General features: G+C 36.5%; 1 protein-coding gene across 1 annotated transcript in view; it reads right to left on the bottom strand.

The window, feature by feature from the left end:
- Positions 1-8296: 8296 nt before the first annotated feature.
- The window catches only part of LOC139949939 (solute carrier organic anion transporter family member 5A1-like), a 31451-nt gene continuing 24806 nt past the window's right edge, over positions 8297-14941 (bottom strand). Inside the window, exons 6-9 of the mRNA XM_071948525.1 lie at positions 14052-14229; positions 12963-13210; positions 11526-11590; positions 8297-10472 (exon numbers count right to left, since the gene is read on the bottom strand). Of these exons, the coding sequence (XP_071804626.1) occupies positions 10066-10472; positions 11526-11590; positions 12963-13210; positions 14052-14229 (898 nt within the window). The 3' untranslated portion in view covers positions 8297-10065. The remainder of the gene's footprint in view (positions 10473-11525; positions 11591-12962; positions 13211-14051; positions 14230-14941) is intronic.

Here is a 14941-nt window from a genome sequence, read left to right as displayed (position 1 = left end):
CCGTTTTTTTAAGAGCCACACCCAGGCAGCTCTTTATTTTTCATTTATTTTGTACATTATGTTTTAATTATTTTTAATTATTAAAACAAAAACATTTTTTTTAATTAGGGATTCAACGAATCAGACTGCCTAAAATTAATGGTCACAGAACTTGCCAGTTGGGCCTATCTAGGGAAAGAACTTAAATGTTTTCACTTCATTTTTGCTTGGAATTGAACCTTTAAGTCATAACTAAATAATGTGTTTTCGCTCTATTGGCTGCAGACCGGGTTGAGTCATCAGGGGTTTTAAATATTTATAATTCTTGCTGATTGTTATCCTTGTACTATTATTTAAGTTTTCTGTTTTGCAAAGCCAAACCAAATCATCTTTTTTGAGAGACGCAACAACTGTTATTCTTCTTCTTATTTTTGGTTTTGTTTTTATATATTTTTCTATAAACAAACTATTAACATGATACATTTTTCTCTTCTTAATTGAGATTGTCCTCTTACTTAGTGTCAGTTTTTGTAAACGTTTAACATGGTATGGTTAACCACTGGTTGATTTTAAGAGCCACACCATTGCATATTTTGAGAGACACAACAACTTGTCTTCTTCTTAAATAACATTTTATTTGTTATCATACACATTTATTTGTCTGATTCTTGTTGAAGTTGTCTTCTTACTTTGTACAAGTTTTCTTATACCGTATGTTTTGGTGAACAGTGTTTTTTTTTAAAGTTTTTTTTTAGAGTCGCACCATTTATAGCATATTTCTAGAGACACAGCAACTTTTTTCTTCTTTTTAATTTACATTTTGTTTATTAATATCAATATGATATATATTTTCGATTTGTGTTCGAGTTGTTTTTCTCTACCTTGTTAGTTTTCTTCTACGTATAACATTGTGCTTTGGTGAACCTAGCATTTTCTAAGTTACACAACAACTTTTCTTCTTTTCATAGTTTACATTAGTTTATTATTACAAAGATGATCATTTACGTCTGATTCTTGTTTGACACGTTCCTTCCAGGTAAAACTTTGAGCAATGGTTCCACATTTTTTTTTCTGAGTCACACCAAGTCAGCTTATAAGACACGCAGCAACTTTTGGTGTCTTCTGCTCATTCGCCTGTTATGCAACAAGTGTGTTTTCTATGATTATTCCCCTGCAATTGCATTGCCGAAATACATTAATAATAATAATAATAATAATAATAATAATAAAAATAAAAATAATAATAATAATAAGACATTTGTAAAGCGCCTAATGCAAAAGCCTCTAAGCGCATTAAAAAAACAATAAAATAAACAATTAGAGAAAGATACAAGATACAAATAGGCAAATTAAATTAAAAAAAAAAGCTTTAAACAAGTTTTCAACAAGGACTTAAAACATTGTAAAGTATTAGCTTGGCGAATATGCACAGGAAGACTATTCCAAAGAAACGGTGCGGCATAAGAAAAAGATCTGTGGCCATAAAGAATGGAAGAAGCACTAGTAGCAGAAAGCAATGACTGTTGAGATGATCGTAAAGTCCGAGTAGGGGAATAATGATGAACAAGTTCAGATAAATAAGCAGGAGATTGACATGTTTGAGCCTTGAAAGTTAACAGAAGAATTGCTTCTTGTCGGCATCTCACCTTAAGTGTCAGGTGTCTTCAACCTCTAACCTTTCTAGATCAACCCTATCCAAACATTTAAATTGATATCGCGAGGAACAAGACGATTGCTGGTTTAATTTCCTCTCCCCAGCTTAACTTCAGTTAAAACCGCATCGCAAACATGGGGTATGCCTTCCTTAAAGGCACTGGACACCTTTGGTATCTTGTCAAAGACTAATATCCTCATTTGGTGTATCTCAACTGTGCATAAAATAGCAATTGGTCATTGAGGTTGCAGGAGAACAATGAAAGAAAAAACACTATATAACGTGCATACATAAGTGTTTAACCTTTTTTAATATTTGAGTAATAAATTATACCGCTTTCTCAAAATCTGCATTAGTGCAGCAGGAGCCGTTTCTCACAATGTTATATGATGTCAGCATGTCACAACCAACCCATCGGGGTTGTTGTTGCAACCGAGGAAGAAACCAACACTGCAGAAATAAATTTGCACTCAAGCCAATCAAGATTTTATTTACAAAATATTACAAATTTATTTACAAAACAATTCTGCTCTCTGAGTTCCTTTCAGTGGCCACTGCTTAAACAATTAAATTCACGCCTCAAACTACAATAAATCCAACCTTCAAAATTTACTACTTCCAATCCACGAGCTCTCCATTGCTTTGCTCATTACCAATTAAGTGTTTTATGCTAACAATTATTTTGAGCAATTACCAATATGGTCCAGTGAGTGCCTTTAAATCAAACGTGAAGTAAAAATGCTGAGTCGTCCCAAACGTTTATCCCCGGCGAGCACCCACCGGACACGTCTTGGAATGTCCACACTGAAACTTGACTCTGCCACGGCAGTTTCCCCTCCACTTCAGACAAGAAAGTGCTTGGAATTGTGAAGTCGAATTACGTGGCCTGTTTCCGCCCTTGACAATGTACGCATAGGGCTTCAAAAGGGCCTTACGGATGAGCTCATAATAGCGGGGATGAAGACATAAAAATGGAGTGAAAAAAAAAACATCCTCGTGTGATTCTTAAAACGGGGCAATGGGTTTTCCTGAGAACTATTTGCAGGGACGCGTCAGGAATGATCATTATCTATTGGAGCCTTTAACCCTTTAAAATGTTTTCTCTCGTTTATCTTCATCTACATCTTCTACTGAGACAACAAACAAGTTTCCTGGAAGGACTTTCATTTAGTCTAGAAAGATCTTGCGGTAACCGCATTTAGTTTAAAGGCACTGGACACTATTGGTAATAACTCAATATAATTGTTATCATGAAAACATACTTGGTAACGAGCAACGGAGAGCTGTTAATAGTAAAACAACAATTACTTGTTCAAATGGCTCCCTCTGAAGTAAACGTAGTTTTTGAGAAAGATGCTATTTGTACTCAAAATGTTAAAAGACTTCAGGCCTGAGGCCTTTTATTGAGCATCTGTAAGCACACAAGTTTGTCCAACAAGAGTATTTTTTCGTTCATTATTCTCCGAAACTTCGATAACCAATTAAGTCCAAATGTTCACTAAGTTGTTTTCTGTGTGCATATATTACTGTGTTATACCAAGTGGGAATACTTACCAAATGTGCCCGGGGGTCGATTTCACAAAGAGTTTGGACTAGTCTTATCTTGAGTTAGGACGAGTTACTCGTCCTAACTTATGACTACGCATACATTTTGTATATCTCCTAGGACTAGTCCTAAGTTAGGACTAGTCCTAACTCTTTGTGAAATCGACCCCAGTGCCTTTAAAGACATTTCAGTCTTGGTAACGATGCACACACTTTACACTTGTTACCCGTTTCGCTTGCCCCTATATGCAAATATGTAAAAAATAAAAAAATAAAAAAAAAGTTTGTACCGACATAATTTGTTTAAACAGGGAGGCTAGAGCCCCCAGGTTTTTTTGAAGTTCATTCATCCAAGTATTTGGTTACAGGAGTTTTAAATACTGAAGTCTGGATCATAGTCATCATCATCTTATTAAGTAGGCTGGGTTCACCAACAATATGCCTACAGGCAGCCCCGTAGATGAAAGGAACACGTTGCCTTGGATCGGACGAGTTGGTATACAAAAAGTGTTTATAACCGTTTGTTACAAAATGCATATGGTTGGAAAGATGTTTTAAAAGTAGGATACAATGAACCACGCAAATTTGCCTGCAAATTGCCTGGTTTTCCTTTTACTTTGCGAGCTAACACGGTCGGCAAATTAAGGGAGTCAAAATGGCCGACCGTGTCAGTCGATGAGAGAATAGGAAAACCGTGCAATTTCGAGGCATGTTTGTGTGGATTACTGTATTCTACTTTTACAAAATCTTTCTACCCATATGCATTTTATAACAAACGGTTACAAACGCTTTTCAAAGACCAACTCGACTGATCCAAGGCAAAGTGTTCCTTTAAAGGCAAAAAAAAAAAACACATTGTGAGAAACGGATCTCTCTAAAGTAACGTAGTTTTTGAGAAAGAAGTAATTTTCCACCAAAATATCTGGATTTGATTTTAAGACATCAGAATTGAATTTTTAGGTCTCGAAATCAAGCAACTGAAAGCACATAACTTTGTGTGTCAAGGGTGTTGAACTGGTCGTGGAATTGTCGTCACTTTTTATTTTATGCGATATTAATGATGAAGAGAGGGGCGTTTTTTGTGGTTTGAACGTTTCTGTATTGTTTTTGTTAGTGAGTTTTTTGTTAGTTGTTCTTTTTCCGTGGTTTTAGAACCAGTCAATGGTCAGTTGAAAGTGACTGGTTTCGCTTCTAATCTATTTAGTGTAGGCCCCCTACCACCCCAACTGTAGGTCGTTTCCTTGTGTCTGCCCGTCAAGCCGTTTTCATCTGTATCTTGTTTTTACAATCCATGTACTTTCAAAAAAAAAATGTGTTGCTTGTTCTTGACGAATATTGACTGTGTATTTTGTAATAATGTTTGTTGGCAATTAACAAAAATGAAATGAAATGAAATGACATGAAATGAAATGAAACATAAACGAAAAGTGAAAACGCGTTACGTGTCCCGTCTGTGTTGATTGTCGAAAGGGAAACTCCCACCCCAACCCACCCCAAAACGCAAACCCCACCCCAACCCAACCCAAACCCCACCCCAACCCAACCCCTAAACCCCACCCCAACCCAACCCCCGAACCCCACCCCACCCCAACCCCAAACCCCACCCCAACACAAACCCAAAACCCCACCCCAACCCAACCCCAAACCCCACCCCAACCCACCCCAGTTTGGTTCTGGTCTAGGTTCATTTGGGTAAAGTTATAAGTGAAAGATACGCCAACCTCCTTCTTTGGCGACTGGTGTGCAAATAGAACAGACTACGACCGTCATAGACAGTTAAACACAGTCATTCATCTCACTGAATCCAATCGTGCAACAGGGTCACGTCGTGCACATTCAAATGCCTTTCGTGTACTAAACCCTTGTTGTTGTCCCAAGGGTACCCTTGACGGCCAGTGACCGGCAATGAATGGCTGTTTTCCACGGCTTGTTAGCATCTTCGACTCCATTATGTGCCACCCCGGGAATTGGTTCTCAATGAATACTCATTTACCGTTACGAATTGTTCATTCGTGTTGATAATTCAAGACGCTAAAAAAATCAAATAAAATCACGACAAACAAACGGTTCAATCTGTTGATCGGCAAAATTAAAGGCACTGGACACCTTTGGTACTTGTCAAAGACATGTCTTCTAACACTATGCACAAAATAACAAACCTGTGAAAATTTGAATTCAACTGGGCGTCGAAGTTGCGAGATAATAATGCAAGAAAAAACACCCTTGGTCTCGCGAAGTTGTGTGTTTGTTTTCGAGACTCACGCGTGAGGTCTCGAAAATTGTTACAGTTGAAATACTGTACTGATACTTTCTTAAAAACTACGTTATTTAAGAGGGAGCCGTTTCTCTCAATGATTTATACTACCAACAACTCTAAATTGTTTGTTACCAAGTATATAAGGTTTTATGCTGATAAATATTTTATTGCACTCCCAAACAAAAAGGAAAATCACAACATTTAGCTTAAAAACCGGACTTATAACAATCCCCAAAAGTTGTAAAGCGCCATCTATGACCAAATACATCCGGAGGTGCTGGGGAAAAAGGTAAAAAAAGAAACATTGTAAGTTTTAAAAAATATAGTTAGGTTATCTATAGCAGGGGTGTAATCATAGAGCACTTTAAACAGATATTTTGAAAGAAAGAAAACAATGGATGATAACAAATATGGACTACGCCATAAGAATACCGAACAATGTGATGATGCTTTTGAATGTGATAGATGCAGGGATGTAATCATAGAACACATCAAACAGATATTTGGAAGAAAGAAAAAAAAATGGATGATAACAAATACGGAGTACGCCATAAGAATACCGAACAGTGTGATGATGCTTTTTAGAACCACCCCAACTCATTAGAGATAGTCATTACAATGTGTTACCGCAAACCTTTCTATATCGTATTTCCACCATGCAAAGTTTCAAATCCTACTTGTGATGATGCTTTTTGAATGTCTAGATATTCCGTAGCTTAGATATAAAATAGTAACAAGTTCCTGAGTTTCGAGCTAGATCAAACAGTGTGTATACTTTCAGAAAAATATTGATTGATCTTCGTTTGTTTAATGTTATCAACTAATGGAATTTAGTTTGAGTTGTACAGTATACACAATTGCGGACAGCATGTGTGCACACCTAAGGGGCTAGTCACAATCTAGCAAACGGACTAATAACATAATAATATAACACAATTTGTGAAGCGACATCTAACTATGACCAAACATAATCAGAGGTGCTGGTTATAAAAATCAAATTAATAAAACAAAAATTACAATTTGCTTGTTAGGTTATCAAATTGGACAGTTGATGTAATTATAGAGCGCAAGAGTGATTTGCACATGGACAGAAACAAGTCGGTAAACACATATTATAGTAAAACACCATACATACTTACTGAACATGTGTTTTAACATGCCTTTGAAAATTTCAAGAGATTCCGTAACTTGGGTATCTAATGGTAAATAGTCCAGAGTTTGGGAGCCGATAACTGAAAAAGATATTTTAGTTTTGGGAGAGGAGATAATTTGTTAATCGAACATTGCGACTTGGGGTAAAAGATGAGCAGAGTCAATTGCAGTCATTACATAATTTAATTGTTAGCATAAAAACTGACTTGGCAACGACCATCAGAGAACGGTCGATAGTATAAAACATTGTGAGAAACGGCGCACACAGTTTTTGATGAGAACGAGGTAAGTTCTCACTCAGCTATTTAAATACTTCATGCCAGAAGTTTAATGTTATGGGTCTGAAAGCACACACATTTCTGGAATATGGGCGTTTGTTCTTACATTAATTTTGTGCAAATTCGATGACCAATCGGGTCCACATTTTCACAGGTGTATTATGTTATGCATTAGTTGGGATATACAACTATTGACAGTACAGACCTTTGGCACCCAAAGGCGTACAGTGCATTTTATATATAATATGAATACTTGACAGACTGGAAGCCAGTGAAGCTGATCGAGAACGGTTGTGATGTAATTGTGTTCACGGGGTTTCGATAATACCAAAATGGCACGAAACTTTTATCTTATGTTATTATAACGAAGTTAGCTAATAATTACATCAATGTAAAAGCTTGTGGAGTTTACGCAAACTATTTTGAATTGCTGTACTTAAATGTTTATACTTCAGACCTGAAGCCCATATGGATCTGAATAAAGCACACTCATCTCTGGAATAAGGTCGTTGGTCCTAGTAGTAATACATCATGTGAGGCTCAAAGAATTGTCCAAAACTATATTATTCTCGTGCACTTCGATGATCACTTCGATCAATTGAGTCAAAATTTTCACACTATTTATGTGGTATTATTTTCATGATTAGAAATCAAAGCATCTGAAAGCACACAACTTTGTGTGACAAGTGTCTTAATAAGCTTGATGCTTTGGTAATTGTCAAAGACCCGTGTTCTCACTTGGTGTATCCCATCATTAGCATAACATAACAAGCCTGTGAAAATTATAGCTCATTCGGTCATCGAATTTGCGAGAAAACGCTAAAATACCCTTGTTGGACGAATGTTAGATTAGATAAAAGATTCCTCTAGCTAGAAGTCTTTTATTATTTGAGTGAGAAATTACCTCTTTCTCAAAAACTATGTTACTTCAGAGGGAGTCGTTTCCCACAATGATTTATACTATCAACAGGTCTCCAATGCTTGTTACCAAGTCAGTTTTTGTTTAAGTTAATATTTGTTTTGAGTAATTACCAAACGTGTACCTCCCTTTTATTATACTTGGCAGCACAGGCTGTATGTTATTCCCAATGAAGCTGGGATGGTATGGCCTGTTCGGCAAAAGGAAAACATGTTTGAATCGCAATGATCAATCTTTAGAATTGCGCTTTGATTGATGTTATTGTTATTACACCAACAACAAAAATACGGGGAAAAATAATACACAAACACACAAAATAGACAAACAGACAAACAAACAAAAACAAATAATCAAACAAACAAACAAACAAACAAACAAACAAACAAACAAACAAACAAACAAACAAACAGAAATACAAACAAACAACATGACACGTAAAATGGTGAATGAAGTTTCTATCGACAACGATTATGATATGTAATCCAAGAAAGTTTAATTTCTCAAGCATCGAAACTTATTACATCTCATTTGTTACCTTGTAAAATTCAAGAAATTTACAAATTATAACATCCAGAAAGAAAAAAATAAAGTAATGTGTCGACCTTTTTTTTTTTTTTTTTTGAAAATAGACATTGCATCACAGGCGAAATTAATAGTACATTATACAGTTGACTCTCGCTGTAACAAGATCGCTTCGACTGGCCAAGTTCTCTGTTTAACAAAACACCACAAAAATCTGAGGATAGAGAGGGAAAAGAAGCACAGTTGTAGAAATGAATTTAATGCCTTTGGAAGGTATTATTTAGTTATTTTTATAACGAGGGTCGTGTTCTATCTTAAAAAAATTAACTATTTGATAGAATAAGTAGCCTTTTCTTTTACTAAACATGTTTTATTCCATTAGTTACCAAGTGAAATAATGTAAACAATTGTATTAGTAAGAAGTGGAATTCAGAATTCAGCTGATATGAAAATCCATAGGCACAAACGAGAACCGGATGGGACGTAAAGCTGTGGGGGATTCGTGTATTGTGTTTGAACGTAAAAGCACGCACTAATCGCTTTGAGAAGGGGTTTGCCAAGTGGCTGCCGTGTGCACCTATATAACCTTGTACACTCCTCGATCTAGCACATAGAATTTGTTCGCAATATAAGAAGCTATGTTATTAATAGTATTATTATTAGCTGCTAACGGTCTCCATACAACATTACAACATTTCTTAAAGAGGGTTTCACTTTGTTCCAAGCACCTTCTTGTTTGATATGTGCGCTATAATAATACCATACTATTATTAATTATTATCTTAAGGCGAGCGAAAAACATAGTAACGCCATCTGGTCATAATCTAACGACACTTGTTACATTTGGTAATTGTCAAAGACCAGTATTCTCATTTTGTAAATCCCAGCAGATGCATAAAATAACACACATGTGAACTGTTAGTAGTTGCAAGAGAATAATGAAAGAAAAAAGAAAAACACTTCTTTCACAAGCCTGAACTGAGAAATTACCTCTTTTTCAAACACTACCTTAATACTTCAGAGGGAGCCGTTTCTCACAAAAATGTTTTATAATCAACAGCTCCCCGCTGATTGTTAAAAAGTAAGTTGTTATGCTAAAAAAAAACTATTTTGAGTAATTACCCAAATCTTGTGTAGTAATTGTACACAGCCCCCTCTTGTGTTCGTCCTAGATTAGTTTTGTGGTTTCGGCGGGTTTTATTTTTACAACTATGCTACATAAAACATATCAAAACAATGAACCCTGCATCGCCAAGAAAATAAATATATATAAACTTATCTACGATGGGGAATTCACACACATTTTTTTGAATATTTAAACTCATAAATGCTAATTTACTATTTTATATTTTGGCCTAATTATATTGCGCATCGACTTTTTTTTTTTTTTTTTGTGCATCAAAACTGAACGCTTTTCGTCATATTGAAATACCCTAAACAGTCGTTTACTTGGTTAAATGGATTGGTCATATACAGTAAATTTTATCAAAATATTTAGTTATTATTATAAAAATCAATATAATTTACATAATATTGTCTGGAGGTTTAGCAATTGCGTCATACTGTACAAAGTGTCAACAAACCCTCGGAGGAATCAAATGAAACATAATGTGCATCCCTCCAATATAAAATGTATGTTAATAATGCTGACTGTTTGTTAATCACCCAAAAATTGCAAAGGCACCGCAACAACGGACGGGTTTATTAAAAACTGTGTTGGATTCACGGAAGTTTGCAAATTATGTTAAGACAATTGTCATCAGCTAAGAGTAACACCCGTGGAAGTTGTGCCGTTCTGTAGATACCCGTTATCATTGGCGTCCGCCATCTTGAAATTACTGATAACAGAGACACCGTTAGATTGTGAAATGTTGTCGATGTTGGTTGAGAGTGACCCGTTGGATTGGTTCAGCTCCCTTGTGGAAGAGTCATCGGCGTGTTTGAGGTTCCACTCCATCCGTGTTCGTCGTTTGACTATGATCCAGCAGGCGACTGCAAGCAACATTGAGATGCATTTGAGCCCCGTGGACAGCCCGAGGTAGCGGTTGAAGTATTTCTCGTTGTCGTATTCGAGACAAGCCCCTCGGCGATCGCTGCACGTTTCTTGCCAGAGGATGCACGCGCTGTCGATGGTGGCGCCATAGTAGACTGGTGCCGGGATGTAGCCTGTGGAAGAACAGTGGATTTCAATAGGGGAATTAGAGATGTGACAAAGGATGTGACGTGGCTGCTCGTTTCGCTAATACATTGTATATGCATTTTGTAATAATATGCTGTTTTAAACTATTTTTTTTGCATTTATACCATCGGTCCATTTGGTTGGAAAGTTATTTGCAACGGCTAATTTTATTTCCCCATGCTGTTTTTGACAGTTTTGACAGTTTTGGTAAATAATTATATGTGAATTGAATAGAATTGAAATGATGTGTGGACACTGCAAGGAAATATGAACAGAGAGGGCAGTATACCGCTATCATTGTCACTAACATCTGAAGACAATTCAGCGGTTGTGTTAGGATCATCATTACCTCTCATCAAGCCCTACTAGATCTCAACATGCAAAATTTGGCAAGAAATCGGTGTTTTTGTGTTTGTAAAGTGTCGGTACATCATTGCAGACCAACACATGGAATGTACGTGTTATTTACCGATAGTAATCTCATATTATAATTTCCACGTGTAAATCTAAACACCTTGTTTAGTGCAAAACACTACTACTGAATTGTTGGATCAGACTGCAACTACTTTGAGAGAGCTTTTTCACGTCACACGTGTTGTGAACTGAACTTTGAGACCATTACACCTGCTAACATCCAAGACATGCTCAGCATATACAAACCATCTCGCAACCTTCGTTCTGCAAACAGATATCTTCTTCAATAAATCAAGTCTAATTGCACCTGGGGGACAGATCTTTTTCTATTGCAGCACCACATCTCTGAATCTACCTCTTCACATCAAAACATCCACTTCCATTCACTCAAAACATCTCTCAAAACACACCTCATGTCAATAGATCCATTCTTTTGTATTTAATCTGTTCTTTGTTATTTTTGTTTGAATTTTCTCTGTAATAGCGCCCTCAGCACTTTTGTGGATTTGTGCGCTCTATAAGACCTCGTTATTATTATTATTATTATTATTATTATTATTATTATTATTATTATTATTATTATTATTATTATTATTATTATTATTATTATTATTATTATTACTTACCTAGAAGTCTGATGATGACAAACTGCAAACCAAGCGCAAATGGTCGCTCCTCTTTTTTAACACTCCTAAAATATTGGGGAGAGATGCCAAAAGTATATGTTAAATACAAATTTGTGTGCCTTGATGATTTCATCTTCAAAAAATGAAAACCCATTAGGAATGACGCCATTTTGGAATACAGCGTTCTCCCTTAAAGGCACTGGACACGTTTGGTTATTGTCAAAGACCATGGCCCAATTTCATAGCGCTGCTAAGCACAAACATTTGCTTAGCATGAAACTTCTCCCTTGATAAAAACAGGAATGCCAACCAAAAATTTCACGTGATTTTCAGGACTAGCAAACAACAGCTGAATACCAGTAAGACGCAACATGCAACGACTGGAAATTTTGTTAGCATTCCTGTTTTTATCAAGGAAGAAATGTCATGCTAAGCAAATTTTTGTGCTTAGCAGCGCTATGAAATTGGGCCCAGTATTCTCACTTGGTGTATCCCAACATTGTGTTTGCATAAAATAACAAACCTGTGAAAATTTGAATCAATTGGTCATCGAGGTGGAAAGAGAATGGTGAAAGGAAAAACACCGTAGTTGCACATTGTGTGCTTCCATTATGCCTACAAAAAAGGTCTTCAGGTCTAAAAAGTTTAAATTAATAATGAACATTTTACTGAGCAATTTCTCTGTAGTATGCTGGTGCAATTTATGTTGACAAATGTGTACCCATGTCAATGTAGACTTGACTCATTGTCCCAATCCCAATCCCGTGCCACCCGTACAAAACCATTGTTTTGTGATGTCCTGCATTCCCAAACCTGTTCTCGGGACCAGGGGTGGATTTCACAAAGGTAGTCCTAACTTAGGACTAGTCCTAGACAATGCTAAGAGATAGGACCAGTCCTAAGTTAGGATGAGTTACTGGTCCTAACTTAGGACCAGTCCTATCTCTTAGCATTGATTAGGACTAGTCCTAAGTTAGGACTACCTTTGTGAAATCCACCCCAGGACGGGAAGTTTGGGCCGATTTCACAAAGCAATAAAATTCATCGCAAGACAGATGTTCAGTATTACCATAGTGATTTGTATTGTGACATCACACTTTACTTAGCAATTGCGATTGACTTGCAGTTACGATCAATGCTAGATCTTTAGATGCTAGGGACCTCTCACATTTCAATGATGCCTCCTCTAACGGTAGCTTCAAAGTTAGGGGGGGGGGGACCTATGTATTTTAAATGTTCTTTTGAAAATACTATGGTTTGCTTTGGGGATTTTATAAGGGAGTGTTACTGTTTTCTCACCAAGTATTAACACTATTTTCAATTGAATTACTTGTGACTTTCATCTAAATTTGGAGTATACTTGAGCCTATATAACGGGCAATTCTTGCATAGTAAACAAGCGACATTGATCAACAAACTTGTACAATAAAACCTCACCTTAACACAGTCAGAAGGGCAGGCATCTGCACTACTGACGTCACTCCCACCACAACCAATAGGAGAATAACAAACGGAATGATGGAATTACATTCTGGTTCACACTGCTCCTCTGTCATACCGCCCTCACCCGGGCTGCCAGCTCCAGATGATTGCAAGGCGAAACCTTGGTGGTGGTTGTTCGTGTATTGACTCAAGGACGAGATGTCCTTGTAATACGCGTCGATACAACTGCAGTTTGTGTAATTCTGTAAAACAACAAAACAAATTATACTATTTTTTTTCAATCTGGTCTTAACATCCTGGACTAAAGAATGTTCTTGTCTCAATTATCGAATACAATATGTCCTCCGTGTTGGCCGCACTGTTGTCTTCTGTAGTAAAGAATTACCATTCTCATGGTTTTTTTTTAATGTTTTTTTTTTAGTTTTGTTTTAGGATTCCCTTTTGTTTTGCATCGATTTAGGCAGTACAAAATCAGTCAGTTTCCCTTGTGGTTTATATTGATAAAAAGAACCCCCCATTAAAAGCACTATAACAGTAGTAAGTACAGTGTACATTGAACATTATCGTATGGGCCATTGCCCCATATAATAAACCCTTCTTATACTAAACCTATATTCATGGGCTATATACTTTGACCAGGGCCCAATTTCATTAAGCCTTCTCTAAGCACAGGCAAATCATGCTTAGCAAAAAAACATAGTTACCAGTCAACATTTCTTAAAAGTTTAGGCTAAGTACTTTCCTCTAAACCGCTTTTTGAACTGCATTTTGTGTATGGGTGGTTTTAACCAGTTGGTCATGAAATGTCCTGGAGATTTTATGTTAACACAGTTCAAAACCAGAAATAACTCTATAACTAAAACAAAAATATGTCCACACTCAAATACCCCAAGGAGTTCATTGTGAGACAAATGTCACATAAAAAAAATCCCAACAAATACAAAAATGGAGGGGAAAATAAGTCCAACATCCACTAAGCCCCACTCTGTGACGTCGCGACAGACATAGCGCCCTCTCTCGCGAAGTTATTGGAACCATGACTACGGTACAAATGAGATAAATCCCCCTATCGTGTTCACTTACCGTGGATGTACTCGTACTATCTTCTCCCACTATGATGATATCTGACTGGTCTAAACACCCAGCGTGACATGGGCTGAAATATTTGACACCATTTGATCCGCATACTGGACTGTAGATTAAGTCACTGCACTGACATAATGAGTTACAGGAGGCGGTTAGATTCTGTTCGTAGGATGATCTGAAATCAACAAAATTAAAGTTTACAATTCAGTTATTGTTTGTCTTAAAGCTATGCAGACAGACATTTTAAATGTAAAATTAATGAGTCAGTAGTGTGTCCGAACTGCTTTCGAACTGAAACAATAAAACCCCAGATTGTCATAGATTTTTTTAAACTATTTGTGTGACGTCCCTCCATTGATGAAAGTGTAGACGAATCTACAGTTAACTTTAGAATCCCTATTTAAAATGAAAGTCTTTCCAAATTGAAATGATGTGTTATTATTATTTCAGTTTCTAAAAAACATTTTCCAGTAAGTTTATATACTTTAGTAAAAACATTCTGAACTGATCAAAAAATGGTACTCGATGTTGCAAGCACTTTAAATCAAACGTTGGAAAGTACAACGTTTGGTGGAAATAGTTTAAAGGGACACGTTGCCTTGGATCAGACGAGTTGGTCTATAAAAAGCATTTGTAACCGTTTGTTATAAAAACGCATATGGTTAAAAAGATCTTTTAAATGTAGAATACAATGATCCACACAAATTTGCCTCGAAATTGCGTGGTTTTCTTTTTACTTGCGAATTAACAGGGTCGGCCATAAATGTCCGACCGTATTAGCCGACGAGGTAAAGGAAAACCGTGCAACTTCGAGACATGTTTGTGTGGATCACTATATTCTACTTCAACATCTTTCTACCCATGTGCATTTTATAACAAACGGTTGC

The sequence above is a fragment of the Asterias amurensis genome, chromosome 17 (genome assembly GCF_032118995.1).
Source record: "Asterias amurensis chromosome 17, ASM3211899v1".
In the NCBI taxonomy this organism is placed as follows: Eukaryota; Metazoa; Echinodermata; class Asteroidea; order Forcipulatida; family Asteriidae; genus Asterias; species Asterias amurensis.
The sequence above is the reverse complement of the archived record's forward strand: the minus strand, read 5'-3'. Positions and strand labels throughout refer to the sequence as shown.